Below are 27305 nucleotides of genomic sequence, written 5' to 3'. Positions count from 1 at the left end.
AAATTAAGAGTTAACTCAGTTTAGTAGATATCTAAGCAAACAGATGCTGTCAGTGACCATGCTCCTCCATTTCTCAATTACAATTGCTATTTTACATATATTTTTCTCAGATTTGGTCCTTTTTGCATATTTAGTATAAACTTTTTGTACACAAGTAAACCCAATTTAGATGCATTAAGATCAATATAATTAGGACCAGTTGATATCACATGTCTGGAGCATACATAAGAAAATCTCTTGACTAACGCCGAGTGTTACAGAAAAGAGTAATTCATCCAGAAACCCCCACCAGAGAGACCTGGAAGCACAACAAACAAGAAAGGAAGTGATCAGAAAAATGATCCCAGTAGTCTGATTGGTCCAGAGAATCCGAGCATTTCCGCCGTCCTCGGCCAGCGATACTCTTTTTCCCTCCCTGTGTGATGCACACCCGCAACATCTGAACTCCATCGTCCTCTGGCCAGGGACTGTGCCAAGACTGGTATCTAGACACGGCTCTGCCCTTAAACCCAGCAGCTGGGAGTGAGAGAGGTAGGCTAAAAAAAATACAGATGGTCCACACCAATCTGACTGCAGTCTTTGTCCCAGCAGCCACCAGAGGATGCTAACGGAGGCTGGCTAATGTTATTGAGCTGTGATCGATAACCGATAACTTGCAACGTCATGATGTATGGCGGTATTTAAGCAACATTGTGCTGGAGTTTTAAAATGCTACTGCCCGAATCATACCGGGAACTGCATCAATTCAGGAACATTTAAATACATGAACGTTAGCATTAGCTATGTGCTGTTAAAGGCTACACAGGCTAATGGTATACAGCGCTGCTCAGTGAGAGGTGGCTAGGCTAACACAACATTAGCTAATATTGGCTAATGGCAGTGGATCTGGTGAATGTGTTTTAAGTGGCTATCGGTAATGTTTTTATCAAGGTTATCTTATAAATATGTCGATATATACACAGAGAGAGAGGGTTAGAATTGGTATTTTTTGTGAAGGAGACAATGTTAGCCGAGGTTAGCTAGCCTAAAACTAAAACAACATTTTTACACCACATTAAATTGTTCTGTATCGTTAGATAAGCGCTTAGGCCAAAGTTGGTTTTCCCTGCCATGTGAGTAAACATTGATACGTAACTAATTAAAACATATGCCATTAGTACTATATTGAAGAACTCAATAGAAATTGTGTCTTTATCTCTGTAGTTTGGTAGCCCTATCAGCAATCATTGTTGTCGCCATCTTGGAAAGCAGGTTAACTCTTTGGCTCCAATAGAAGTCATTAATTAGTTTCTTGTCAAATTAGATTATCGGTCATAAATATTACAGCCTATGTCATATTCACTTTATTTGCATATATAGATCTGAATGTTTGGATGTTTAAAAAGCAAAAACTAAATAAGCATTATTAAAGCAGTATAATCAGTGGTGTGATGCCTTTTTTGGCCATCCAGGAACTTAATGTGCTGACTCACATATAGTACAATACCTGTTCAACAGGAATCAGCATTTAGATAAAAAGAGTGACTAGCTGCTGGTGAACATATAGGAGATTTTACAGAAACTATGTAAAGAGTCTGGAGTTGGTGGAGACCAAAAACTGAGAGTTAAGGAAGACGCATGATTCCCTGGGCCAGAAACAAGAATCCAAAATAAAACACTGGTGTTATTCTGTGTCTGGCATGGTACAGACATTAGACAGAACAAGCTGAATTTGTGCACATTATATTTGCATTTTTAGACTAAGTTATTTTGTCCATTTGTTTTTGGTCTTTTGTCTTTATTTTGTCAGTGTAGTGTAGTCAGTGTAGCATGTTACAGTTGTGATGTGTTACAGTGTTATTTGTCTTTGTGATGGGTTTTATTAGTAGCTCATCTTTCGTTAAACCTTTTTGTATCGTATAGCTCAGCCATGTCCATCTACTGTCACGTCACGCTGTCTCTCTGCTGTAACATGATATTGATGATTTTCTCTGCTGCTTCTCAGATGAACTTGTCTGCTTCATTTTTCTCGTTTTAGAGAAAAAATTCAGGAAGAGACTTCTTCAAAAAGATGGTCTTAATAGCTTGAACTCAAATTACTAAACCGTTTTCTACTGCTATTTAAGCAATAACTAGCCTAAATATAATTGTTTGCTTCATTCAAACAGGACATTTGCCTCCTTGAAGAAAATATGTATTTTGTGTTGCAGCACATCCTCTGGTTTAATAACCTCCATAATAGACCAGACTGAGAAAATGGTCAGCCTATCAGAGATAAAGCTTTTGTTTGATCTGGACTTCGCTTTTTTCAATGCCCCAATCAGAAAAGTATATATATTTATATATCCGGCCAAGCTTAGTTTATTGCTATGGAACTGAAAGTGGGAAGTCAGATTTGCTGACCAGCAGTATGTCAAATCGAGGTTTGTTATTGTTAATGCAGTGCAGAATATGTTTTTGTGGTGTTGTAGTTTTTCACCTTGCTCTAACTTCTCCAAGTAACTTGACCATTGTACCCTATGAGTTTGCTGCAGTGTAAACTTGAGGACAGGTGACATTTTGAGTTCATTAATAAAACTTTGAGATGAGGTGTTGATAACAAACATAATAATCTGAGCCATTATACAGTGAAGCAACCCTGAATTCAATTGACTTTCAAGGCAGTTCTATATGATTTTAAAATGTCTTCTTTAAATAGTATGGTTTCATAAATTTCCTTTCCTAGAATCGTTTCACACTTTTTTTTTTTATTGTATCCTTTTACTCTATTGTATTGAGCTTGAACTATATATTTTGTGCATCTACAGTGCGGAAACACTGTGTGAAAACATTTTTTCAAATAATCATTATTGCCATCTTATTTAATAAATAGAGTTGAGTAAATAGTCCAGCTTTTCCAGCCTGTTTGCTTCTAGCATTTGACCATTGTTTGCAGTAGCAGTGGTAGATAACTAAGTTAATTAATCATTTTATATTATATCACAAGATTTCAAGATTTATTTAATTCTTCAAACTTCTCTCTTGCAGGTCCACAATGTCTGAACTTTTTATGGAGTGTGTTGAGGAGGAGCTGGAGCCGTGGCAGAAGCAAGCTCCTGAAGTTCACTTGATAGACGATGACGATGACGAGCCCATCTTTGTTGGAGTGCTCTGTATGTCAGATCACATTTTTATACATTATGATGTAGTATTTCTGCTCCAAAAGCAAAAACTGTTGCATAATGTTACCATGTTCTGAGTCTCTGGTGTTTGAATGGTTTAATATTAGTTTGCTATTACTTATATACACTGATTAAAACCACTGACAGGACAAGTAAATAACATTGACCATCTTGTGATCTAGTGAATACAATGTTCCTCTGGGAACATTTTGGACCTGGCATTCATGTGGATGTTACTTAGACATGTAGCACCCACCTAGACCAGACCAGGCACTTCCACCCCATAGCAATGACACTCTTCGATGTTAGCAGCCACCCACAGCAGGATGCAGCCTGACACAGACACACACACAAAAACAGTTTAGGAACAACTAAAAAAAACACGAAGAACAGCACAAGGTGTTGATCTGGCCTCCAAATGCACTAGATCCTAAACTGATCAAATATTTGTAGGGTGATCCACAGAGGCCCCTCCCCTCAACCCATAGGACCCAAAGGCCCCCACTAACAACATTCTTTGTAGGGAGACCTACAAAATATTAGGAAGGTGGTCATAATGTTATGTCTGATCGGTGTATAATTGAATTGAGACTTAGTACGGTTGGGCTGGAGACTATTCTAACTGACGAGAGTAGGGCTACACCTAGGGCCGCTGTTACCAGTCTGTCACATGGCTGTTTACTGAAATGTAAAGACAAACATTTTGATGAATCTCTTATTTTGGCCCCCTTTTGTTCTTACAGCTAATAACCAAAAGGATAGTAAGGCGAACCCTCCACCTCCTCAGAGGACCAGTGCAGGGAAACAAGAAATAAAGCACCCGACTCCTCAGCCTGCTGTTGGCCCCTCACCAATACTGATGCCACTGAGTGTAACTGGAAATGCAGTAAATACTGCACCATCCACTCTGGCAACAGTGACTCCACAGCCTGTTATTGTCAACAACCAGGTATTTGTGGTATTTATTTATTTATTTATTTAATTTTTTTATAAATGATATACAATAAGAAACCAACCCATTTAGTCTGGATTTGTCTCTTTTTTTCAGGGATTTATTGTCACTTCTCCACAATTAACAAACAGCAATGACTTTATTGCCTCTCTTGGGTCCCAGTATCCCCCTGGAACGTCATTTACAATTGTACCAGGTAAATCTGAGTGAAATATACTTCTGAGGAGTAACTCTTGCGTTTCAGTGGTTCCCACAGAATTGGATTCTGTCTTTTTTGTCACAGCTGCTGTCCTCCTTCTCTGATATATCTCTCTCTTTGATAACTATAGCTATTCTTTCTCAACTGCCTCAGCTGCCATAGCAGCCCTGGTTGAAGCCCGTAAATATTCAAAACGTTAACTGGATAGCTAATCACACTAGTCCGACACTAAGTTTCTGGATACTCTGTTTTCATCTGGTGCAGTTTTAAATGTCTTTGATATTTTTCAATATTTAACTGGATAGACAGAACTATATGTACAGTTCAACACCATCTGTAATCAAATATGAATATAGTCTGCGCATTTAAAATGTCCTTCGTTGTCTTCACAAAAATCTTTGACTTGTGAATCAGAATAGACATGACTGACATCATATAGCCATTCTGACATCGCAGAGAATTGAACAGAAATCATTGGGTAGTTGCCCATATAAGGGTTTACCCACTTCCATAAATAGTAATCTCACATAGTGGTTCACTGTTACAGCAGAGACCTTTTCTTGCCCATTGTTTTCTAATATCGGACTCCTTTCCAAACATTGACCCCGGGACATAAGTTCATCTGAGGACAGCACAAACACAACCATAAAATTACTACTGATTTAATTGACTTTAATTGACGGACTACTACACAAAACAGAATGTATGCATGTAATACCAATGTGATAACAAAAAACATCTTTATCTCTCTGCAGAACGAACAAGTATGGGAGGGATAGAGCGAGGATATTAGCTAATCTATTACAGGGAGTGTTGTTCTCTCAGATGGATTTAAAAAAACAAAATTGAAAAGCTTGAATGGATCACCACGAATATACCTGGCCAGCCCAAGTAAAGAGTCAGTGTCCGAAACACTGGGTAATGCCAAGTTTGTATCCTCTGTCTTTCAGCTGGTCAGCAGCCACTTTTTCAGCAGGTCGCTCCAGGCACAGTGATACCTGGTGTCGTCCACAGACCTCAGGTGCAACAAATAAGCAACAACATTGTGACTTTGTCCAACGTCCAGACCCCTGCTATATATTCAACACAGTCTGGTCACCTACACCCCAACCGGCCCAACTCATACTCAACTATTCAGACATTCTCTGTGTCTGTAAAGGACAATGGTGCTAACAGAGGTAAATTTCTTAATGTGGTGTTTTGCGCCTTTTTTTGCCATTTCATCAGCAGTAACTAAAGTGTACATTTCTTGGACTCCACACAGATCAGAGCTCAGTCAAACGAGGGCTGACTCCACAGGAAATTAACGCCGTGTCAAAAATAGTTAAGTTTGACTTGGGTAAGTTTCTACCACACAAGCAGTTCTATTGATAACATAATAATAACGCATAAATGAACCCTAGATGGTGCTTTTTATAAGCAGTAATTATTATCTAACTGTTTTTTCCTAAGCACCAACTAAACTAATGGTCGGAGTGGAAAATGGCGTTGGAAAGAGAAAATGTCCCAACTGTCCAGAAGAATGTGTCACAGAGGAGGCCCTGAAATGTCATCTGATGGTGAGTAAAACTCTTCTGAAATCATGTTGACCACTGGGAACTAACACATTTAAGCATTAATGTTGGGAAATGAAAAGATTTGTTAATGTATTTCACTAGAACCATGTATTTTTACTAGTCTTGCCTGATAATGGGATTCATAAACAATTCCTGTTATGCTGTCAAGTTTATTTGTATTTCAGAAAACATATAATGACATATATATTTTTATTATTGCTCCCTCCCTCATTTTACCACTCAAAGTCATTTTTCTGTATTTGTCTATTTCAGACCTGCTTTGCAAATGCAGGGAGTACGGCTCAATCAGTAAGTCCAAACAAGCGCATCATGCTGGTCTCAGAGTTCTACTATGGCCACTTTGAGGGAGATGTTCAGAAGAAGGAGGCACAGAAGACCAACACAACCTTTAAGTGCCAAAGCTGCTTAAAAGTTCTGAAGAACAATATCAGGTATGATTATTTGTTTTCATGCCCTTTATAAAATAACAGGGAAATTGTCCATTTCTTTCCTTTTTCCTTTTGTTTATTCCAAAAAGCAATATATGTTCGGTTTTAATGATCTTCAGCCTACATCTCTGTATTTGTCATCCAACATGTTTAAAGCCTTTGAACATGTTTTGTCCTCAAGCTCCATGGGCACTGAGGTGAAAGTGATGAACAAATCTCTCTGTGACTGACTCCAGTCAGTAATCTAATAAATGTTTATTGATAATGCTATTAAGAATTCTAAACACTTTCAAAAATAGACAAACACCTAATAAACACAGACAATAACATCCCGCCAACTGTAAAAGACTGTGAAAAAGACATCGGAACCACGATAAATATTACAACCTGAATACGTATCAACAATAATACCTTCTCAATGTCACAAATCTCCAAATTACAATTTATTCAGTATAAAATTTGATGGCCCGGATGCTCCCAAAATTCTGCCAGCACCCCCCGTATAAATGACTGAGCCCTTTGTTGTTATTACTGTTACTTTTATTTTTCATATTGTTATTTCTCTATTTTTTTTTTCTCCTTCGTCTTCAAAGACTGTCTCAATAGATAAATATTCTTATTTTTTATTTAGTTTTACTTCTTTAAAAACCCACTCTTACACTAGTTATAGTTTAGTTATACTATACTTATTATCATTATTGAGAATATTATTTATGTTATTATAATTTAGCACTATATATATATATATATATATATATATATATGTATGTATATCCCTGTCCTGTAAGTGTTTTACTTGTTAATCTATCAATAATAATTATTATAATAATAAGCATTTTTCTAATTAGCTAAATCAACAGACGACAACTGACATGGACTTAAACCGGTGTAGGTTTATTTAAGTTTATTTTTTTCTGTTAGCTGTGTATATAAATAGACACAAGAGTGTTGCAACCAGTCAACCAGCAATGTATGATAGATTTTAATCGGTGTTGTGCAGAAACTAATTTGAAGGACTTGCTGAAAACATATCTGTCCAGTTGCAATATGGGAAGGGTGGTGGACATCTTCCTCTGCTGTAACTGCAGCTTTCCTCTCAGATGGATGACGGTATCAGATCGTTTTCCCTTGAGGGCCTAAAGATGAAAAACGACTGCTAGTTTAGGTGGCGTAACAACTGCTCCTTTGATTAAATAACTTTGCTTTGGAACAGTGCAAATAAAAAAAAAAAGCTTCTGTAAGCTGCTTTTAATGGGGAAACACATTTGTACTGCAACCGCTCTCTCACGGTCGAGGTCAGAGTTCATCCACATGAACATTTCTATTAGGGGAGCTGAGGTAGCAGAATGTGCAGGCTGAAAAATGGGCCGTGCGTCCTCAGGGCAGCGGTGGCAGGTAGCTGTGGAGATGCTCGTTGCAGCCGCGGGGCACTACATCATTAGGCAAAACAAAAATCTCTGTGTAATTGCAGATATTATAACAGCCATTATACATGCTTAGAAAGTGAGGTGCAATGAGAATACTTCATTTATCTTAAAAACCTTTGGGACCCAGACCATAACCACTGTGTGTACATGAGCCATGAATATTAATGTTTTTCCCCTCAATACAAGTTTATTTTCTCTTTTGAAATGGGTACATTCCTCATATTACTGCATTTACATGCAAGTCCACAGTTAAGTTTTTTTGTTTCATATTATTATTCATTAATTGGTTATTGTAGGATTTTTCTATTATTTTTTGTCTGAATTGAGATAACCTTGATCTTGTCATCACTGCTTTGATTAAGCAATGTTAATGTGTTTGCACTTAAAATATCTAAATATGGCCATGTGAGATTCATTTCTTAATGACTGCTAGAGTTAAATAATTAACCCTGCAAACCATTAACTGCAATGTTGTTTGTAATGTTATGGACTCTGTAGATTTTTACTTTGCTAATTGGACAATTATTTAGACTATAAAATATCTTATTGTAAATTCTGCTTGTCCAATTTGTCCTCTCCACATTGTTTTGCCCTATCACCAGCTCTAATTTATTTATCAACATATGCTGGTTTCTTAAATCATCATATTTTAGAAGCTGAAGCTACTCATGATGCATTAAAAATGACTGAAATTATCGGAATAATGTTCTGTGCATTAGCTAGTCAAATAATCAAAATGGCTTTTTACGAATTATTATTTCTTCTGGGTGCAGGTGTTTTGCTCTTTACCAGTTAAAGGACAATTCCGGCGCAAAATGAACCTGGGGTTAATAACACATGTGTACCGAGTTCGACCGTTCTCTGGTATTTGTTTTCATGCTAGTCAAATGTGACCAGTTTTCTTGCCAACCGCTAATTAGCGTATAACGCTAGCCTTCGGGGCACACGCCATCTTGGGGAAAGAGGCGTTGTACACGTGAAATGTGATTAGGCGTGTTCGACTTCATGCAGATCTGTGCAGATCTGACTTGACGTGATGCATGCTGGGTTGAACAAGTTCATTTTAACCAATCATATTCGAGGTCTATGAGCATGAACAACCCAGCATGCATCACGTCAAGTCAGATCTGCACAGATCTGCATGAAGTCGAACACGCCTAATCACATTTCACGTGTACAACGCCTCTTCCGGCAACAACGTTTGACGCGAGATTCACGTTCGCGTCGCAGAGAGTTCAGTTTCCCCAAGATGGCGCCCGCCTGGATATGCGAGCCAGACATGAACGGTACTGTGTTCCTTTTTTAATAAACTGCCTGTATACTTGCAAAGTTCTCAATGCTTCGGTTTACATGTAGAGACCCTAGTTATGCTACCGTGTAAGTGTGGTGATATTGTGAGCCTTGTTAGTGGTATAGAAATAGCGATTTCTTTTTATGTGTACGTGTGCCCCGAAGGCTAGCGTTATACGCTAATTAGCGGTTTGCAAGAAAACTGGTCACATTTGACTAGCATGAAAACAAATACCAGAGAACGGTCGAACTCGGTACACATGTGTTATTAACCGCAGGTTCATTTTGCGCCGGAATTGTCCTTTAAAGTAACCATTTTAATCAGGGGCTTCAGTTACGCTTGTCAAAAATGGACAATCTGCTGTGTGGCATTAAAGGGGGAAACTTGGCTAATTGTTAAGCTCAAGAGGGTCATTTGTGTATTCCATCTTCCCTTGCAGATTTATGAACCATATGAAGCACCACCTGGAGCTGGAGAAGCAGAACAGTGAGAGCTGGGAAAGCCACACGACCTGCCAGCACTGCTATCGACAGTACATGACTCCATTCCAGCTGCAGTGTCACATCGAGAGTGCTCATAGCCCGATTGAATCCTCAAGTATGACACGATGATCTGTGCAGCTCAGTTTGGCACCATCATTTGGTGTGTCATTCTTTTGTAACTTTCTTTTTGTTCCCTTTTCAGCAAATTGCAAGATATGTGAGCTGGCGTTTGAGTCAGAGCAGGTGCTCCTGGAACATATGAAGGGCAACCACAAACCCGGGGAGATGCCGTATGTCTGCCAGGTCCGTCACTTTTCATTGAATTATGGTTTGATTTAATTTTTCAAGAGGTACAATTGCTGATATTAACCATGTTTTACTGAATCCACAGGTGTGCAACTACAGGTCGTCTTTCTTCTCTGATGTAGAGACACATTTCCGAAGCGTCCATGAGAACACAAAAGACCTGCTCTGTCCTTTCTGTCTCAAAGTTCTCAGAACTAGTCATATATACATGCAGCACTACATGAAACATCAGGTATGATGGTGATTTTTCACACAGGGCCGTTGTAAACATTTCTCAAGGTGACATTTGGAGCAGCAACTAACACAGAGAGCGTAGTGTACTCGTGTTGTAAATTCTCAGGATTGTGGAAAACAGTTATGTGTTTGAACTCGCTTTGGTTTGTTTGCTCCCCGTTTGGATTGATTTGGTTGTCTGCCGAGCAACTCGCTGTAATACATAAAAGGCTGACAATAAAACCGGTTTCTCTTCACCTGCACTAAAGGAGCAATAAATGTGGTATGGAGTTGGAACCGAACTAAATGAATTACCACTTATTAATAGCAATGAGTGTAGTGTGTTTCGTACTAGTTATACTCTTTCAGGCAATCCAAATGAAACATCTCAGCTATTAGCCTCTACTCACACCACTTATTAATCATGTTTTTGTGTTTCTGTACTGTGATATTCTTTTGTCTTTCAGAAAAAAGGGATCCATCGCTGTGGAAAATGCAGACTGAATTTTCTCACTTACAAGGAAAAAGTGGAGCACAGGACTCACGTCCACAAGACTTTCAGGAAACCTAAAGCCCTAGAGGGCCTGCCTCCTGGTACTAAGGTCTGAGCCAGTCATAACCAGATTAAAACTGCATTTACCTTAAATCTTAAATTAATACACAATTCATCATCCGTGTGTATTTTCCTCTTGTTTCAGGTTACCATCCGAGCCTCCCTCACGGGAAAGACACACATATTGCCAGTCTCTCCTGATCGGTCTGGCTTGGTTGTCAGTCCAGAAACACAAGGTTTCAATCATCTAATCAAACCTCCAGGCGTCGCAGCCAAGTCTAAATCAAACGTCTCTGGAGCAGGAAGAGGAAAGGAAAAGGCAAGCCAGAACAAGAAGCAAGACAGTCGACCTGCCAGGCACAACCTGGCGCTCAGGAATCTCAGGTTGTTAACTGAGTTCGGTCTTATATGTATATACACACACACACACACACACTTGTGTACAGTGCATGAGAGATTGCGTCTGCAGTTGTCAAAGTTCATTTCAACTCCAGCTGGGTATCAGAATGTGATTAGTGTTTTGTCCAACAGTGTTATTGTTAATCAGTACCTTTTGCGAAGCAGTAGCACAAGTTGATTTCAATAGTTAAGCCTTTAATGCAAGCTGAACTCACAAAATATATAAAAGATAACAAAAAAAGTTCAGTGTTGACACCCTTTTGGAAACGCTGCAATGTTTACCAGTGTAGAGATGATTTATTTTAGTGAACATGATTTGCTCTTGCTCATATACTGTATGGAAATGTAAAAAAAAAAAAAAAACTATAATCCTGGAGAAGTCCAGCTTTGAGCCCTCTGAATCGTTCAACACCCCCCATCCCGCCTCACCCACTAACATGAAGCCACATGAAGCCCCACCTTCTGGGGTATTCATGACAGGACGGGAGCAAATTTATGGACGTGATTAAAGCCTAGCAATACACAGCTGAGCTAATTGTGTTTTCAATTAATTTTCCAGACACACTTCATTAGGCTGGCTAAAAATAATATAGAGTACAGCAGATTTATTTATTTATTTTTAATGGAAGTGATATTTGGCTAATTGTGCTCACTAATCACAAACAATGTGCTAGCTTTAGTCACATGATATGGGCATTTATGCAGATCAGACATAAGATAATGTAATAGTATAGTTGAAAGTTCAAACCAGCAGAATAGAATGAGGAGTGTACAGACCACTTAGCAGACTGTAATTAGTTGTAGGTTTGTGCATCTGCTGTAATGAAGGGAGTCATTTTAAAATCTGACTTCACTTGTGTAACCGTACGACAGAAATTCTTTTCAATGCTTCAACATCAGTCTTTGCATGATGGAAAAAAATGTTTTTGTACTCTTGCGTTTTCAGTGCTCGTGGAAAACGCCACACCTGCATCGAGTGCAACGCACAAGTTGACCACTTCTTTTCTCATTTCCCGATGCTTTCAAGTTGTGGTGCATGCAAATACCGGACATGCTGCAAAGTTTCCATTGGGAATCATATGATAAAGTGAGTGAGGACCTGATTTCAATCAGTGTTTGAGTCCATGTCCGATGTTTTTATTTGACAAATCTGCCTCTCTTCAACAGATTTCACAGTACCATCACAAAGCACAGATATTCAAAAATGGTTCACAAGAAGAATTCATCAGCATTAAAGTAAGTACATTTCTTAAGTTATAATTTACACATCGGGGAATTCAGAGTTGAAACTGGACTTTTTGTTTTTTCTTTCAGATTTACCCTGGTCTGCCTCGACTGTGACCTGCTCGTGGACGCATCAGCTGCTGACCTGATGACCAAACATTTAAATGATCGACCAGGTCACACATGCAAAGTCATTCAGGAGAAAGGTATTTTTGTTTTTTCCTTTAGCACCACCCGAGTCATGGCTAGTATTTAGTGTTACAAGTTTCTTGAAAAGGTTGTGTTTTTGTTTTAACCCAGCAGATATCAAAGCCAAAGACCGAGTGTGAGTAGAAACTACTACCCACATTACATGCTATCTTTAGTCTACATCTAAATTCTTAAAGGGGCACTCTGAGGAGCTCATTTCTATAAATGTTACGAACTTGCAACAGGCAGATTTTTTTGTAATAGAAGTAGCTTCACGTGAGGTCCTGACATTTAGTGCCTAGAATGGGTCAAGTCCCACAAACACTGGGTCTTACACCTCACATATTTCGATTCAGATTCCGTCCACCTCAAACCTTTTCACTTCCTGTAATACATGACTATAAAGTAAACTGGAACATAAAGGGGACAAAGGCAAAGATAAAAAAACAAGAGAACTGGGGAAATGCCCTTGTGGATTTGCCACGCAGAATTATTTGAAGAACTCACGTGTTTCATTTGTTACAAGAAGTTCACAATAACCATGTTTCTGTATAATCCTCAAATTTGAAGCAAACGTCTGAAACATTGCAAAAATGCACATTTGCATCAATTGTTTTGGAGAAAATAAACTTGGCTGCTTGCATTGACCACATTTCATGTTGTCTGAAGACTATGAAATGCAATTAAACTGTCTGGCCAAAACAAAGCTTCCACATGGATTTAACTAAGCAAATAGGTACGAGCCTCCTATTGGATAATTACTGCATGGGTGATTATCTTTCAGCTGGCAACAAGTTATTTAACCCCAACTGATGCAATGAGTAGCTTCTCTTTTCTTATGGCATGCATCAAGCAGAGGAAACATCTAAGGAGATTGCAGAAACTACTAAAATTGTGTGAAGAACTGTCCAATGGATTATTAAACACTGGAAGGATAGTGGGGAACCATCGTCTTTGAGGAAGAAACGTGGTCAGAAAAAAATCCTGATTGATCATGATCTGTGATCACTTAAACGTTTGGTGAAATCAAATCAAAGAAAAACGACAGTAGAACTCAGGGCTATGTTTAATAGTGAAAGTAAAAGCATTTCCACACGTACAATGTGAATGGAACTCAAGGGATTGGGACTGAACAGCTGTGCAGCCTTAAGAAAACCACTAATCAGTGAAGCTAACTGGGAAAAAAAAAGGCTTCAATTTAGGGAGCATAAAGATTGGACTCTGGAGCAATATTTAGTTGGACCACTTTTAGCTTACAGACTAACGTCTTTTCCACGACCACGGGATATGTCTTTCAACATGGTTGTTTAACAAATGAGAAGCTTGGGTTAAATAACTTGTTGCCAGCTGAAAGATAATCATCCATGCACTAATTATCCAATAGGAGGCTCGTACCTATGTGCTTAGTTAAATGCAGGTGGCGACTTTTAGCTGTTAACGAATGTCCATTACTGATTTGGTAATGGGTGATAAAAACATTGATAGCTCTGCATGTTAGTCTGAATCATGTTTTTATAATGCTGCCATATTCCTTTTATGCAGACGCCTCCTCTTGCAGCCTCCAAAAGTCAAAGTGTACATTGTAAAACCAGCACCTGCTGAAAATCCGATGGACATGGACTTGCAACAAGCTGAGTGTATCTCATCTGGAAGTGCTACTACTACAACTGTTGAACCGCTAGGATCAGAGCCGATGTTATCAGCACGGGATCAGGAAAAGGGTTCCACAGAAACCAATGTCATTGGGGATTCCTCTAAAGGAGAATTAAAGCAGGTGTTGCTGCCCTCTCTATCTTCCAGTACATCAGACAAGGTTTTAGATGAGTCAGTGTGTGAATCGGAGAGCCCACTCCTTGACACTCCTGTTTAAGAGCTAAAAAAATATTTTATCACAGGTTTTTGTTTACTTCTCTGTAAGTCATACATTGCCTCACAATGTGTAAAATATCTTTATAAATAAAAATGTCTACGGTCTTCTTATTTTCCCCAGGAACTGTACTGTTGAAGTATTCAGTGGCGTAAATATTCTGCACCTTTACTGGTTGCACTGTAACTAACTCCATTCCACTTAAGTGGTATGGATTTCTTAAATTGTTTGAAATATTGATGTAGAATGTGGTCTATACCTGAAGTGGTTGACATTAACCTTTTGGAAACTCCATCTGCCTTAAAGGGGGCATTGACAGGCCCCTCTCTCAACCCCTGAGGTCAGTCAGATGATTTTTTTGAAACAAAATTGTTCAATGACATGATTGTAATAAGCCACCAGATTTCCGAAAAAAGAAACTCCCACTCAGTGGCACAGAATGTACCTAAAGTATACATGCTGACGTAATGCTGAGATTGTTTATGCAGGTTTGGCCACATTTCCACCAGAAAATATTTAGCTCTGATATTCTGATTTGGGATTGTTTCGGTTCTTCAATTAATAAATTCAGTTTTTAATCTTTCTTTAGCTAGAAGTTTGTGGTCATTGTGTAATGTGGACTATTTTACACGTGTATTCTCTAAGCCGTGCCCTTAATAATACTGAGAATGTTACACCAAAAAGAAAAACGTACATCTCTCAAATGTTTACATTGTTTACAGACAATTCCTGGTTTGTAGCAGAAAAATTGGTTTGGGAGTGATGTAGTATTTCAACTGGTTTTGAACTCCCCAGATTAATTTTATCTCTGTGCACATACAGCTCCTTTAATCCTTTAAGAAATACAGTATATGTAAAAAAATTAAAAATAAAAATAAAAAAAATACTATATTTGGGAAAGATTTGTAAAAGCTTAGGTTTGTATGGGGCATTGGGTGGACTATTTCCTGAGGAACAAGTGAAATCATAGTTGTACAGCAACGAGTAGATTTTACTGTCTTAACTGTTGAAAGTTGCAGCTTGTAAAGGAAATGTGTACATGCTACCTTTGCCACAGGTTATGTTTGCCTTTTATTTTGCATTTGCTGTAAAGAGGTTAATTCCCTGTAGCTATGAGTCTGATTGATTTATTTTGTGCGGCTTAAAACCTCAAAATAACTGGTTATTTCATAGGTTTTCAAAAAAAAAAGAAGGGGGATTTTCACTTGTATATACAGTGTATAGCTGTAGAGTAAGTCTGTAAATGCATCTATGTCTACGATGACACTATAACCCACCGAACCTGTTTTGAATACATTCCTCTAAAAATGTTACGACACATTTTCTTCAGAGATCTATAGACTGGGTTTAGGTCAGCATTTTCTTGTTTGTGTAAATAAATCTTTAATACAAGACTATCTGGGTGTTCTTTTTATTACTGGGTGCTGTAGCTTGTACTTTAGTACTACTTGTCACTGATGCACATCTCACATGTGTCAAAAGCCTTTTTTGCCTCATTTTGGTTTGGTCCTGGCTCATCCATCTATCTAATAAACCAAACTACAATATACCAATATAACATGTCAACGTATGCATGCAGTGCAGCATAGAAATATACATTTTAATGCCAGTACAGGAATGAGTAGTAATGAATCATAACATGAATATTAATATTAAGAACATAGAAATATTAAAAACAGTACCAAACCAGGGATAAATGGTGTCAAGCTACAGCAGGTCTGAAACTTATTTTGATTTTCCCGGGCCCGACGTCACTATCAACGCTCATTCCTATTGGCTGAGCCAGCGGAGACGCAGCGTTCCCAGGACAACCGAACGCCAAACAACCCACCAAGTGAACCCAGCAACTACCTGCGGCTAATCAACGACTAATGACGAGTCTTCATCAAAACTCATTTTAAGCCTCGTTTGTGTCTTATTTTGTCTAATTCTTTGTTGTTGTTATTGTTTTACGGTTAAGACGTTTAAGTTAAGAAGACGGGAGTCGACGAAAAGAACTACAAACATGGTAAATCCTCGTGGTTTAATCGAATTTAGAGTTAGCTTGACTGCTACTAACAGAGCCGTTACCTAACACACCAGAGCTCATTGTTGTCCAGCTGTTGGGTCTTTACTCTTGTGTGTTTGTTTTTCTTTCTCTCTTTTTTTTTTTTTTTTTTTTTTTTTTTTTTTGGACAGAGTCGTAGTTGGATGTCCAACCAGCAGCAGAGGCTAATGTCTCAGCGGCAGAGTCAGGAGCAGCACCGGCAGCAGGAGGCCAGGCGGGTGGACAGAGAGAGGCAGCTGCAGGCCAGTCTGACGGAAGAGGAGAGCCTCGAGAAGAAGAGATACCTGCGACAGGTGCAGCAAGAGCTCAAGGAGAGGCAAATAGAGAGCGCTCTCTTAAAGGTTTGTGTTTCTGTTGGACATTTAATAAGCTGTCGTGTTTTGTTAAAACAAAGTCTCCAGCAGATCTAGCAGCACATTACATTGTCCTCCCAGGTCTTATTTCTAAGCTCACATCAGGCTCACATGTGGGACTATTATGGTCTTTATCTTCAGGGGGGGAAATTTATCGTCCATTTACTTTATAATACTGCACACGTTTAGTCTTAGTTTAGTCCGTTGTGCATACTCACAAGTCCTATGAATTACATCAGTTTGAAAAATTGCAGGTAAGTTGTTGTAAAAAAAAGTTTTTTAATACTTGGTTAATTTCTGTTAAATTTATAATCAACAGGATTGGGGAAAAACATTTACAGCTGACTAGATTGTATTGTCAAGGTATTAATGTATCTACATTATATAAGCTCAGATGTATAAAATCAGAAATAAATGTGACTTGCAGGCGGAGGAGGAGAGAGTAAAACGGGAAAGGCAACTTGAACAGGAGGAGAGAATGGCTAAAGAGCTGGCCCGCATCAACTCTGAGAAGCAAAGGGAAGAAAAGATGAGGCAATATATCAAAGAAAACAGGTACGCACTTTATTACCTTGGTTTACCGGATGTTGTGCATCAGCAGAAAATGCCACACTGTTGTTCAGTCTGAATCCAATGTCCTTACTTTAATTTTCAGCATGGAGCTTCGGGAACTGGAATCAAAACTGAAGTCTGCGTATCTGAACAAGGAAAGAGCTGCACAGATAGCTGAGCAGGAAGCTATGAAGTTTGAGACAATGGTGAGTACTGCCCTTTTTGGCTGCAGACAATTACAGAAAAGTAGTTTCTATCTTCAGAACTACTCGATGTGAAACATGAATCTCTAAACTGTCTTAAAATAAATCCAGATGTTTTTTTTCTAGATAACTTCCAGCAGGTTTTTATAAATATTGAAGGGTTAAGAAGTGTCTTTTACTTGTGGATTGGAAGGCTCAATGAACAGATATTAGTCCCAAATAGAAAATCTGTCGTGAAGCCTATGTGCTAGATATTCTTTATGTCTATCCTTTGACGTTAGCGCGAGGAGGCAGAATATTCTTCCAAGATGAAGAGCGAAAGTGAGCGAGCAGCAGTTGAGCAGCAGAAGCTGGAGCAGAAGCGCCACGAGGAGATGCTGCAGTATCAGAGAGAGCTGGAGCAGCAGCTCATGGAGGGGGAGCGCAAGAGACAAGAGGCATACGAGGAGTTCCTTAAAGAGAAGCTCATGGTGGACGAGATTGTCAGGAAGATTTACGAGGAGGAGCAGATGTGAGTCATTACTAATTCCTTTACCCCACTGACTTGAATGAACAGTGAATTCAAGTACTCTGTATTGCTTGTCACATCTGTCAACAGACAAGATATTAGTGAGAGCACTGGTTCAGTATGAGTATGAATGTCCATTAACTCCTTCCTTCTAGAGAAAACATTAAGATAATACATTGTAATGGCTTTATTGGGAAATAATGTTTTCCTGAAAGGGAGAGACAGCTGAAACTGGAGAAGGTCAGAGCCACTCAGCAGCACATCGAAGAATTCAAGAGACAGCAGGCCGAGTGGAGACGAATGGAGCAACAACAGATGGAGGCTGAGAACAAACGCATCATGGACTTTGCGAGACAACAGCAGCACATGGAAGAGAACCGAATGGCTAAGATCAGAGAGAGAGAACAAGCAAAGGAGCATCTCCATAAAATGGTTAAGACTCCTTTTTTTCTAATCTGTACATCTAGTCTAGTCAGTGATGTATAAATTAATTTGTAACAAACATCCCTCTTCTCACTTCTCTAGCTGGTCAAGAATATTGAGGAGGAGAGGCAGCATCTTGAGGAGATGGAGCGGGTCCGTGAAGAACTTTATTTGGAAGAACAAGAAGAGGCCAACAGGCAGAGAGAAATTGTAAGGATCTTACTCTTTAAACAGCCATCATTTTATGGATTTTAGAGCTGAATCCAATTATTGGTCTTTCAGCATTTTAGATTGATTTTAATGTATTAGATGTCAGGACATAAGTGAAAAAGACAGAAATTCCCTCTCATTGTAACCCAACCTAAAATCCAGTCAGGTAAGAAAATCATCAAATTCTCACAACAAAAACACAAAAGCAGGAATGTTTGGCATGTTTGACTAAATAGCACAGGCCAGTCAGTTTCTTATTGTAACACTGTTAGATTTACAGAAATCTTTAAATATACCAAGCATTATTTTGAAGTGAGTCTGATCATATCATTAGTTGACACTCTTAATTAACAATTTTGACCTCATTGTTCACTGTAGTGCTCCCAGTCTATGTGTGTGAATTATCATAATATTTATTTATTTTTTTGCTTTTTCTCATTGAACAGGAAGAGATGGAGAAGAAGATCCGACAGAGGCTGATGATGCAGCAGAGCTGTCAGGAGCAGATGGCTTCAAAAGAGATGCGGAGGCAGGCGGAGAAGGAAGAAGAGGAGGCCTTCCGAAAAATGATGATGGCTAAGTTTGCGGAGGATGATCGGACAGAGCAGATGAATGCCCAGAAACGACGCATGAAACAACTTGAACACAAACGCGAGGTGGAGAAACTGATAGAGGACCGTAGACGGCAGCGTGAGGCTGACATGGTACGAATCAAACTCTGTATGCATAACCATCAAAAACTTCACTGACAGTTGTTGTGCTAATGTTTGAGCATGGAAGATGACAGGATCAAAACAGTAGGTTTTAACACTTAACAAAATGTGTTGAGGAAAGAATTCCATCATGAAAAGAGCAATTTTAATTGTCTGACTGGTTTACAGATTTTTCCACAGAAAGTAAAAGTGTAACACACTGTATATATAATACACTGTAATCTTCTAGCTTTGATTGTAATGTCGGTTTTTAATGACCTGCTTTTCTAAAAACATTTTCATGACTCTCTCCAAGGAACTGGAGGCTAAAGAAAGATCAATTGAGCAGCAGAGGGAGGCCCTGCGCAGACAGATAATTGAAGAAGAGAGGCAGAAGCTCCTGAAACGTCATGCGACAAAACTCCTCGGACACTTACCCAAGGTATGAGGCAGCTGCTGAATCATGAAGAAGTTTAGAACCAATTTATATTATCCGTAGATCAGTTATGACAATGTTTTCTATTTTCAGGGTTTGCTCCGTGAAGACGACCTGGAACACTTTGACGAAGACTTCAGAAATCACTTTAAATCACGTCAGGCTGAAATCTTCTCTGACGACGACTGGGACGGTGGTGATTAAATGTTTCTCTTCCAGTATGCCACTAGAGGGCAGTTTAATGTTACAGGGAACATGTTGTAGTTTTTAGTGACTATTAAGTTTTTCATTTCTCAATATTGCTTTACTGTACAACAGCACTTGTTTTGCAACCAGTGACAACTAAATAATTTAGACACATTTTTGTTGGGACTGTATTGACAGGATCTTAATTAAAATCATTCCAAAAAGATCTGGTGATCGAATCTGATTATGTTCAGGAGATAAACTGCTAACTCTAAATCCCCTCTGAATCCAAAACACACTTTTTCAGTGTCTTATCAAACTCTGAGAGGCTTCTGTTATGACTTCCCCCAGTCTAGAGCTTTCAAGAACTCGTCTTCTGTGAAGGACAGCAGCTTGGCAGCTTCAAAATGCATCTGCACACACAAACAAACAAAAAGTTAAGAGTTTAATTATCAGCTATCGACATGGAATGTATTGACAGGATAACTTGGGGACACTTACCTTTTGTCTTTTGAGGATGTCAATCAGCTTGAGTTGTTTCTTGAAACCCACAATGAGTTCAGCTTTCTGTTTTTTTAGCATTTTGTTTTCAGCAAGCAGGTTTTCTTTGCCCTGGTGCTCCTCGCTTATCTTGTCCTGGTTTGATAAAATATGAATCAGTGGAAGTTGAGCTGAACTCGGCTATTTTTGAGCAACATGAATTCTCAGTTGCAAGCCTGTTTACATGACACTATAATAATTTAAAAGCCACAATTACAGGGCTCTTAAAATACACATTAAATGAACCTTGTTATTCCCCATTTAAATGCGATGTACTCTCAAGTGGAACAGTTTACATCCAAATAAAGATTAACCGTGATTGTTACGCATGTGTTCATTAATAATTACGTGTTTGATTTATGTTTGCGACCTTTATGCATTTAGGATTTTTACATCTCTGCAATATATTAATTGTTCTTTGGCCTGTATGCTGATCAGCTTCTCCGTACAATGAAAGTCTTTTTAAAAAGTAAATTGAAAACATGTTCCAACCATTGTTTTAAACATCTACTAATGACTAAGCACCTTCTGCTGTTTTTTTGCTAGAACATTTTGATGATCTGGCTCAATTTAAAGACGTCTCCTTTTATGAAACACAGTTAAGATGAATAAAACTTCTACGAAGGCAAAATATTTTTTTAAATAATAGAAAGGAGAATGTAAATACTTTACAGAGAAGCAACAAAATCTGTAACTTAACCGAAGAGTATGTGTTTATTAGCTCTGTAACAGGCTTACCTTGTTCACCTGTTTCGTCTTGTTCAGTTGAGTCTTCAACTTTTCCACCTCCTCCAGAGCTCTGTTTAAGCGAACCTCCACAGTGCCGTGGACAGCTGCTGCTTGTTTCTGAGCTCTATTCAGATTTTCTATTTCCTACACAGAGCACAGCAAGTAATCAGACATCAGAGGCTCACATGGGAAGAGGGAGGACGATGTTCACTGCTTATCAAAAAATATTTGAAGTTTGTTGTAGCACACTTGGAGAAAGCCACCGATACAAACCTTGTGCAAACCAGACACTTGCAACTGAAGACCATCACATTTTTTAGCAGACTCTTCGGCTAAAGCTCTGTGCTTTTCAATCTGCGTTTGCTGGACGCTTGTGGTCTTCTGCAGTCTGGCTCGTTCCTCCTCAAGTTCCTTAATTTTTGCACTAAGCTTCACATTTTCATCATCCTGCAACAATGGAAACATAAAGTTAAAAATAGTCAGTTTTATTATTTATTCTTGTGTGTCATCAATCATTTCAACAATTCTGAAGTTCGTTTCTAATGTATCATCTCATTAATGGATGGCTCACATCCAGCTAAAGCTGTAACCCTCCGATGAAAGGCAGCACCACTAATAGTTCTAATGTTATTATTACATATCTACAAATGTTACAGTACCTTCTTGTAGTATTCGCAGGACAGTTGATCCAGTTCCTCTTGCATAATCCGCAGTTTTGCCTTGAGAACTCTTACTTGAGCATCGGCAATGCCTTACCAGAAAACACATGAAACACAGTCAGATACAGAATACAGATTTTCTGTATATACTTTCTTTGTAACTCTTAAGTCCTTCATTAACACACAGATCTTCTGTTTGAAATATTCAATCAATGACTTCAATATTAGCAAATAAAGCGTTTTTATTTAAAACGACATAAACATTACCTGATCCTACATTTTCTCCAGCATTAGACAGATCGTCTACAACATTTTCATGAGCGGCAGCATCGTTCATCTTCTCCTCCATGCTACGAATTGTTTTTGCCAAGAAAAGATCTGCAGAATCTTCAACATCTGCAAAATCTTCCACGTGACACACATCTGAGGTTCTGAAATGAGGAAAACAGAACGTTTAGGGGCTCTTAATGGAGAGTACATTTTACAAAAAGCTGGTGCCACACATGATTTATATTATTAATAAAAAGGTGTTTGTATTAGATTTGTAAATTACATCAAATCATACTCACTCTGTTTTATTGCGTGGCTCCTTTCCCTGTTTTGCAGTGTACACCTTTTGTGATGTTGATGTGACTCTTTTTTTCGTCGCCACCTAAAATAACCCGCAAATAAAAACTGTAATGATCCACAAGATAATCAAAGTGTAGCTGCAGACTGTGAACTTTGTGTTCTGGACTGATACCTTCACACCAGGTTCCTGCACAGAGCCATACTGATGCTTTGTCATCCTATGGGTGCGTGGTTGGACATACAGACAAAAAGACAAGTAGTTATGTACATACATACATGAACGCTCTGTCTTGTTATGTTATGTTGTTTTAATTAACACTAAATATCTGAATATATCTCCACAGATGCTATAGTCCTTTACTGCATTTTTCATGCTTTTATGTTCTGAGCCTTCGATATTTATTACCTGGACTCGTCTTCATCTTCAGTATCTGTGAGCAGGACCTTCGATAAGGGCTTTGACAAAACATCACTCTGTTCTCTCTAAAATCACACAAACAGTCAGATTAAAAGTCAGTCCGTCCTCTATCAGCTTCCCTCATCAGCTCACCTTTTCAGCACTATTCTGACAAATCTATCGACCATAAATGGAAGCTTTCAACGGTTTGATGCACAAATAACTTACCATAAGTTGTTCTGCCTGCCTTACTAGCTCGGCTGTTTTGGCTTCCAACTCTGCATTTATTAGTCTGGAGATAAAAATATAAATAAACAACATTTTTGTGGATATTTTTTACTATTAGAAGCAGTGATACAGGACTGCAGGAAATAAATAAAGAGCCACTGACTGAACAATATTATGACATAAAACAATATGACATTTATCAATCAAGGCAAAGTCCTCTATGGTGGAGTTTCGATGTTTCATTTAAGAATCCACTGAAGGATTGCAACAAATGTGCTAATCTTATTTAAAACCTATGCAGAATAAATGGAGACAATGTAAGAAGATGTGAACAAATTATTTTATATTTGTTTTAATCCAAAATGAATCAGAACAAAGCCAAGGGATATGACAACAGCTCTTACTTGTATTGTTCTTCCTTAGCAAAAAGGTCATCTGTGAGCTTCTTCGACAGACCACAGGCAGATTTTGCCTGCAGCCTCAGTTCAACCTTCTTGGACCTCTCAGCCTTACTGGTGGAGGACGGACGTTTCTTAGCCTAAACATCAACAAAACAAAACAGGGAAGTGGAGTCCATTACATTTGTCGCCACACAGTATTAACTGATTTTAGTGAGCAAGTAGCAGAATTTAGTAAAGCTGTAAAGTTTGTAAAGGTCAAATTACATGTCCTAGTGATGTGTTTCTATGGTAACATAATGTAAAGCAAACCTGAAACTAGTGATATGCTTGCTCTAAAAGGAATCTGAAAAAGGGAGAATAAGAATGTGACTTATGTACTTTTTAGGTATATCGTGTCATTCACAGATATAATCACAACTCTAAGAGAGATAGAATTCATTAACAGTTTATATGGCTAATACTGTCACTTTATTAGGTACACTTCTGAAAATTGCATTCTTATATATCAGTCCTGCACGAAATCCCTTTCATGACTGTTGCAATATTCAGTGTATGTTCAAACATAATTCAACTATATGATTCACTCTGGAAGATGCAGTTTGTGCTGCTGTTAAATTTGATTGAATTAAACACTGAAGTGTGTCTGTTATTTATCCAATAAAATGGGTTTGTCAAAATAATAGAAACACGTCACTAGAACACAATGTAATTCAATGGTACTACAAACCACAGCCTCTAAAACGAAACCACAGTTGAATCAACAGCTCTCTCGGTTATTTTAAACAAATGCTGAATGCCATAACCTTAATGAAGCTATGCTTTTGAGTAGGACTGTTATACACTGCCTGGCCAAAAAAAAGTCTCCATCTGGATTTAACTAAGCAAATAGGTATGTCCTCCTATTGGATAATTACTGCATGGGTGTTTATCTTTCAGCTGGCAACAAGTTATTTAACCCCAACTGATGCAATGAGTAGCTTCTTATTTCTTAAACAACCATGTCGAAAGAAACATCCTGTGGTCGAGGAAAATATGTTAGTCTGTCTGAGAAGGGTCAAATCATTGGCATGCATCAAGCAGAGAAAACATCTAAGGAGATTGTAGAAACTACTAAAACTGGGTTAAGAACTGTCCAACGCATTATTAAAAACTGGAAGGATAGTGGTGACCCAGCGCATCAGGGTAAGAAGAGAGGCAGATGAAGTGATGCACCCATCATGCCTAGTGCCTACTGTACAAGCCTGTGGGGGCAGTGCTATGATCTGGGGTTGCTGCAGTTGCTCAGGTCTAGGTTCAGCAACATTATGTGTCCAAAGAATGAGGTCAGCTGACTACCTGAATATACTGAATGACCAGGTTATTCCATCAATGGATTTTTTTTCTTCCCTGATGGCACGTGCATATTCCAAGATGACAATGTCAGGATTCATGGGGCTCACATTGTTAAAGAGTGGTTCAGGGAGCATGAGACATCATTTTCACACATGAATTGACCACCACAGAGTCCAGACCTTAACCCCACTGAGAATCTTTAGGATGTGCTGGAGAAGGCTTTGTGCAGTGGTCAGACTCTCCCATCATCAATACAAGATCTTTGTGAAAAATGAATGCAACACTGGATGGAAATAAATCTTGTGACATTGCAGAAGCTTACTGAAGCAAAGCCACAGTGAATGTGTGCTGTAATCAAAGCTAAAGGCGATCCAACGAAATATTAGAGCGTGTGACCTTTTTTTTTTTCTTTTTTTTTTTTGGTGGCGACTGTGGTGTATTAGAATGCATTTGTTTTGACTAGTGTACCTAATGAACTGGCAAATGAGTGTGTGTTACTTCATGGTCGCGGAAGTAGATCCGTCTGTCGACAAAGCTCGGTGACTACACCTGCTGAAAACAGCGAGCGTGTTTAAATGTTTGCTTTAAGCACACAATCACTTCCGTTTAAACATTATTTGCAGACGAAAGTGTAAAAACAAAACAACAAAACAAACCTGTGAAACGACGGCCTGGACCTTTTTATTAGAACTTCTTTCAGCCATGATGACACCCAACGAGGCGATGCGGCTCCGGTTGCATAGCAACAACACATTCTGCGCGCATAGTACGGCAGCCGTTGAGAAACATTTTAAGGAGATTTTTATTTATTTTTTTACAACCAACATTTTATCAGACAGTAAGAAAGGTGTAATTTAAATATATCAATTTAAATGTATTTTAATTTAAAAAAATCTTGACTTTAAAATTCGTTAAATGTTTTGTAATATAAGTGATAATTGTTGGTTATTGTGGTACAAGATGTAATTACATCTTTCTGGAAATGATACTGAATAACTTATTACTTACTTTGATGATGCTCCGTGCAAGCACAGTGTCAGCTGGAGTAACTAAGATCTTATAATTTGATGCAAGGACCTTCCAACCAACAACTAGCCTACTCCTTAAAGTCCTCCTCCACACAGACGTGTATTATTGCTTCAGGTAGCAGCAGGAGTTATGTGCACAAATCACATTTCACATTCATCTGAGTAAACTGGTTCCTTTGTCCTCAACTTAAACCTGACTCTAACGCATACAAAATAATTTTGTGAAATCACCACTATTTTGACAGTCAGTCAGAGGGGAGGACAAGGAAGCTAGCTTGGGCTCCAGCAACCAGTCCCCCTCGGAGGATTTGGAGCAGCGAGGAGGTTGTTGTTGCTAAAAAGACACACAACTAATGCTACAGAGGATGGTAGGAGAACAAGAGAAACATCAAGTTAAATCTTTACACATCAGTGAGCTCAACCTCAAAGGTTGTCAAGAGATGTTGTCCCAAACACCTGTGGGTCACGTGGACAAAAAAAAAAGCATAGGCAGTGAGTCAGCAAAATCCTGCTTTGGCCTACAATGAAAAAGCAGACAGAGGAAGACTCGAACACAGACCATCCAACATTAAAGAGCCCATGATAGACAGTTGTTGTTCCTCCTCATCCAATGGTCCACCCACATGATCGCATAAAAGATGAGCTACCAAACATGGGAAAACAGCAGGTCATCTTAAAAGTCGCAATGGTAGCAGCAAAAAAAAACACACAGTCTAGAACCTATAGACTTTAACAATGTTATCGACCAACACATTACCCCTTACCTACTCTAGATGCCACCACCTTTAGGTTACCAGGAGCCAGCTACTCCAGTGTCAGGGATACCAGGTCGAGCTAGTGATGAGGGTTGTTGTTGTAGTAGCAGTAATTCGAATGAAACAGGCTGAAAACGTAATCAGCTGTTATGAACACTAATACACCACATGAAAATACTGATGTTATGTGGTCATGTAACCGAGAAACCATATGCTAAATAATGCTGAAGAGAGAAACAACAGATCATGAAAGCTATTGAGCCAACTAAATTCACTGGTAGTCGTTTTTATCCACTTTTACAGGTGCGGCCGATTCAGGTCCGGGCAGTCGGGCCAGGACACCTACACTGCCACTACAAGGCGAGTGGTTTGACACATCTTTATTTTTAAGTAGAAAATGTAAAAACAATAGCCTGAACAAATGTTTGTGTATTCTATGGGCAACAGCTGTAGAAAATCTTTTTTTGTTGTCTGCTCTTCATGTTGAGGGTGTGTTGGAGAGGCTGCATTATTTTTTACCCGTCCACTTCCTGGAGAAAGATGGAAAGTTTGTCAAAGGCAAGATGCCTTCATGCCTTTTTTTCCTGAAGGTTTGTGAGTCTCAGTGAGGGAAAGAAAACACATTCACATAGAGGACACACATCAAAAAGCCCAACCAAACCAGGACCGGGAATGAGTTTCTATGATGGGCTTGATCCTCATCTTGCTCTGTAGGGCTGACGTAAGACAAAAGAAATGTCAACACACACACACACACACACACAACAGTTCAAATTCAAACAGCGGGAGGAGCAAACATACTCTTTCAT

The 27305-nt window shown here is 38.8% G+C and overlaps 2 protein-coding genes across 2 annotated transcripts; one reads left to right on the top strand and one right to left on the bottom strand.

Annotated features, from left to right (window-relative positions):
- Window positions 1–54: 54 nt before the first annotated feature.
- On the top strand, window positions 55–20154 carry LOC311486152 (zinc finger protein 280C-like). The gene is made up of 27 exons (XM_084541913.1): window positions 55–531; window positions 3007–3131; window positions 3884–4089; window positions 4189–4288; window positions 5242–5469; window positions 5556–5630; window positions 5744–5850; window positions 6121–6299; window positions 9454–9611; window positions 9699–9799; window positions 9888–10034; window positions 10483–10617; window positions 10714–10952; window positions 11914–12054; window positions 12135–12203; window positions 12282–12397; window positions 12492–12516; window positions 13923–14244; window positions 16426–16635; window positions 17075–17202; window positions 17303–17405; window positions 17684–17913; window positions 18126–18342; window positions 18436–18543; window positions 18990–19247; window positions 19552–19677; window positions 19765–20154. The coding sequence occupies exons 2-27, from the start codon at window positions 3014–3016 to the stop codon at window positions 19873–19875; spliced, it is 3957 nt and encodes a 1318-aa protein (XP_084398039.1). The 5' UTR covers window positions 55–531; window positions 3007–3013; the 3' UTR covers window positions 19876–20154.
- A 38-nt stretch (window positions 20155–20192) lies between these two features.
- On the bottom strand, window positions 20193–25516 carry tex9 (testis expressed 9; the record flags this gene model as incomplete). Its single annotated transcript, XM_084541912.1, has 12 exons — window positions 20193–20270; window positions 20359–20493; window positions 21136–21270; window positions 21400–21573; window positions 21786–21877; window positions 22053–22216; window positions 22355–22437; window positions 22528–22573; window positions 22762–22838; window positions 22981–23044; window positions 23385–23518; window positions 25370–25516. Coding segments are annotated over 12 exons (1329 nt in total), but the record flags the coding sequence as incomplete, so codon positions are not given.
- Between the last annotated feature and the right edge of the window lie 1789 nt (window positions 25517–27305).

Source organism: Chelon labrosus, assembly GCF_963514085.1.
Source record: "Chelon labrosus genome assembly, chromosome: 3".
Lineage (NCBI taxonomy): Eukaryota > Metazoa > Chordata > Actinopteri > Mugiliformes > Mugilidae > Chelon > Chelon labrosus.
Note: the sequence above shows the minus strand (reverse complement) of the source record. Positions and strands in the feature narration are given on the sequence as shown.

What these genes read in the sequence shown, in the direction of transcription:
- LOC311486152 (XM_084541913.1), top strand. Translation starts at nt 3,014, where the DNA reads ATGTCTGAACTTTTTATGGAGTGTGTTGAGGAGGAGCTGGAGCCGTGG. An exon ending in CATCTTTGTTGGAGTGCTCT is followed by an intron (nt 3,132 to 3,883) that starts GTATGTCAGATC and finishes TTGTTCTTACAG; the next exon opens with CTAATAACCAAAAGGATAGT. An exon ending in TAGCCCGATTGAATCCTCAA is followed by an intron (nt 9,612 to 9,698) that starts GTATGACACGAT and finishes TTCCCTTTTCAG; the next exon opens with CAAATTGCAAGATATGTGAG.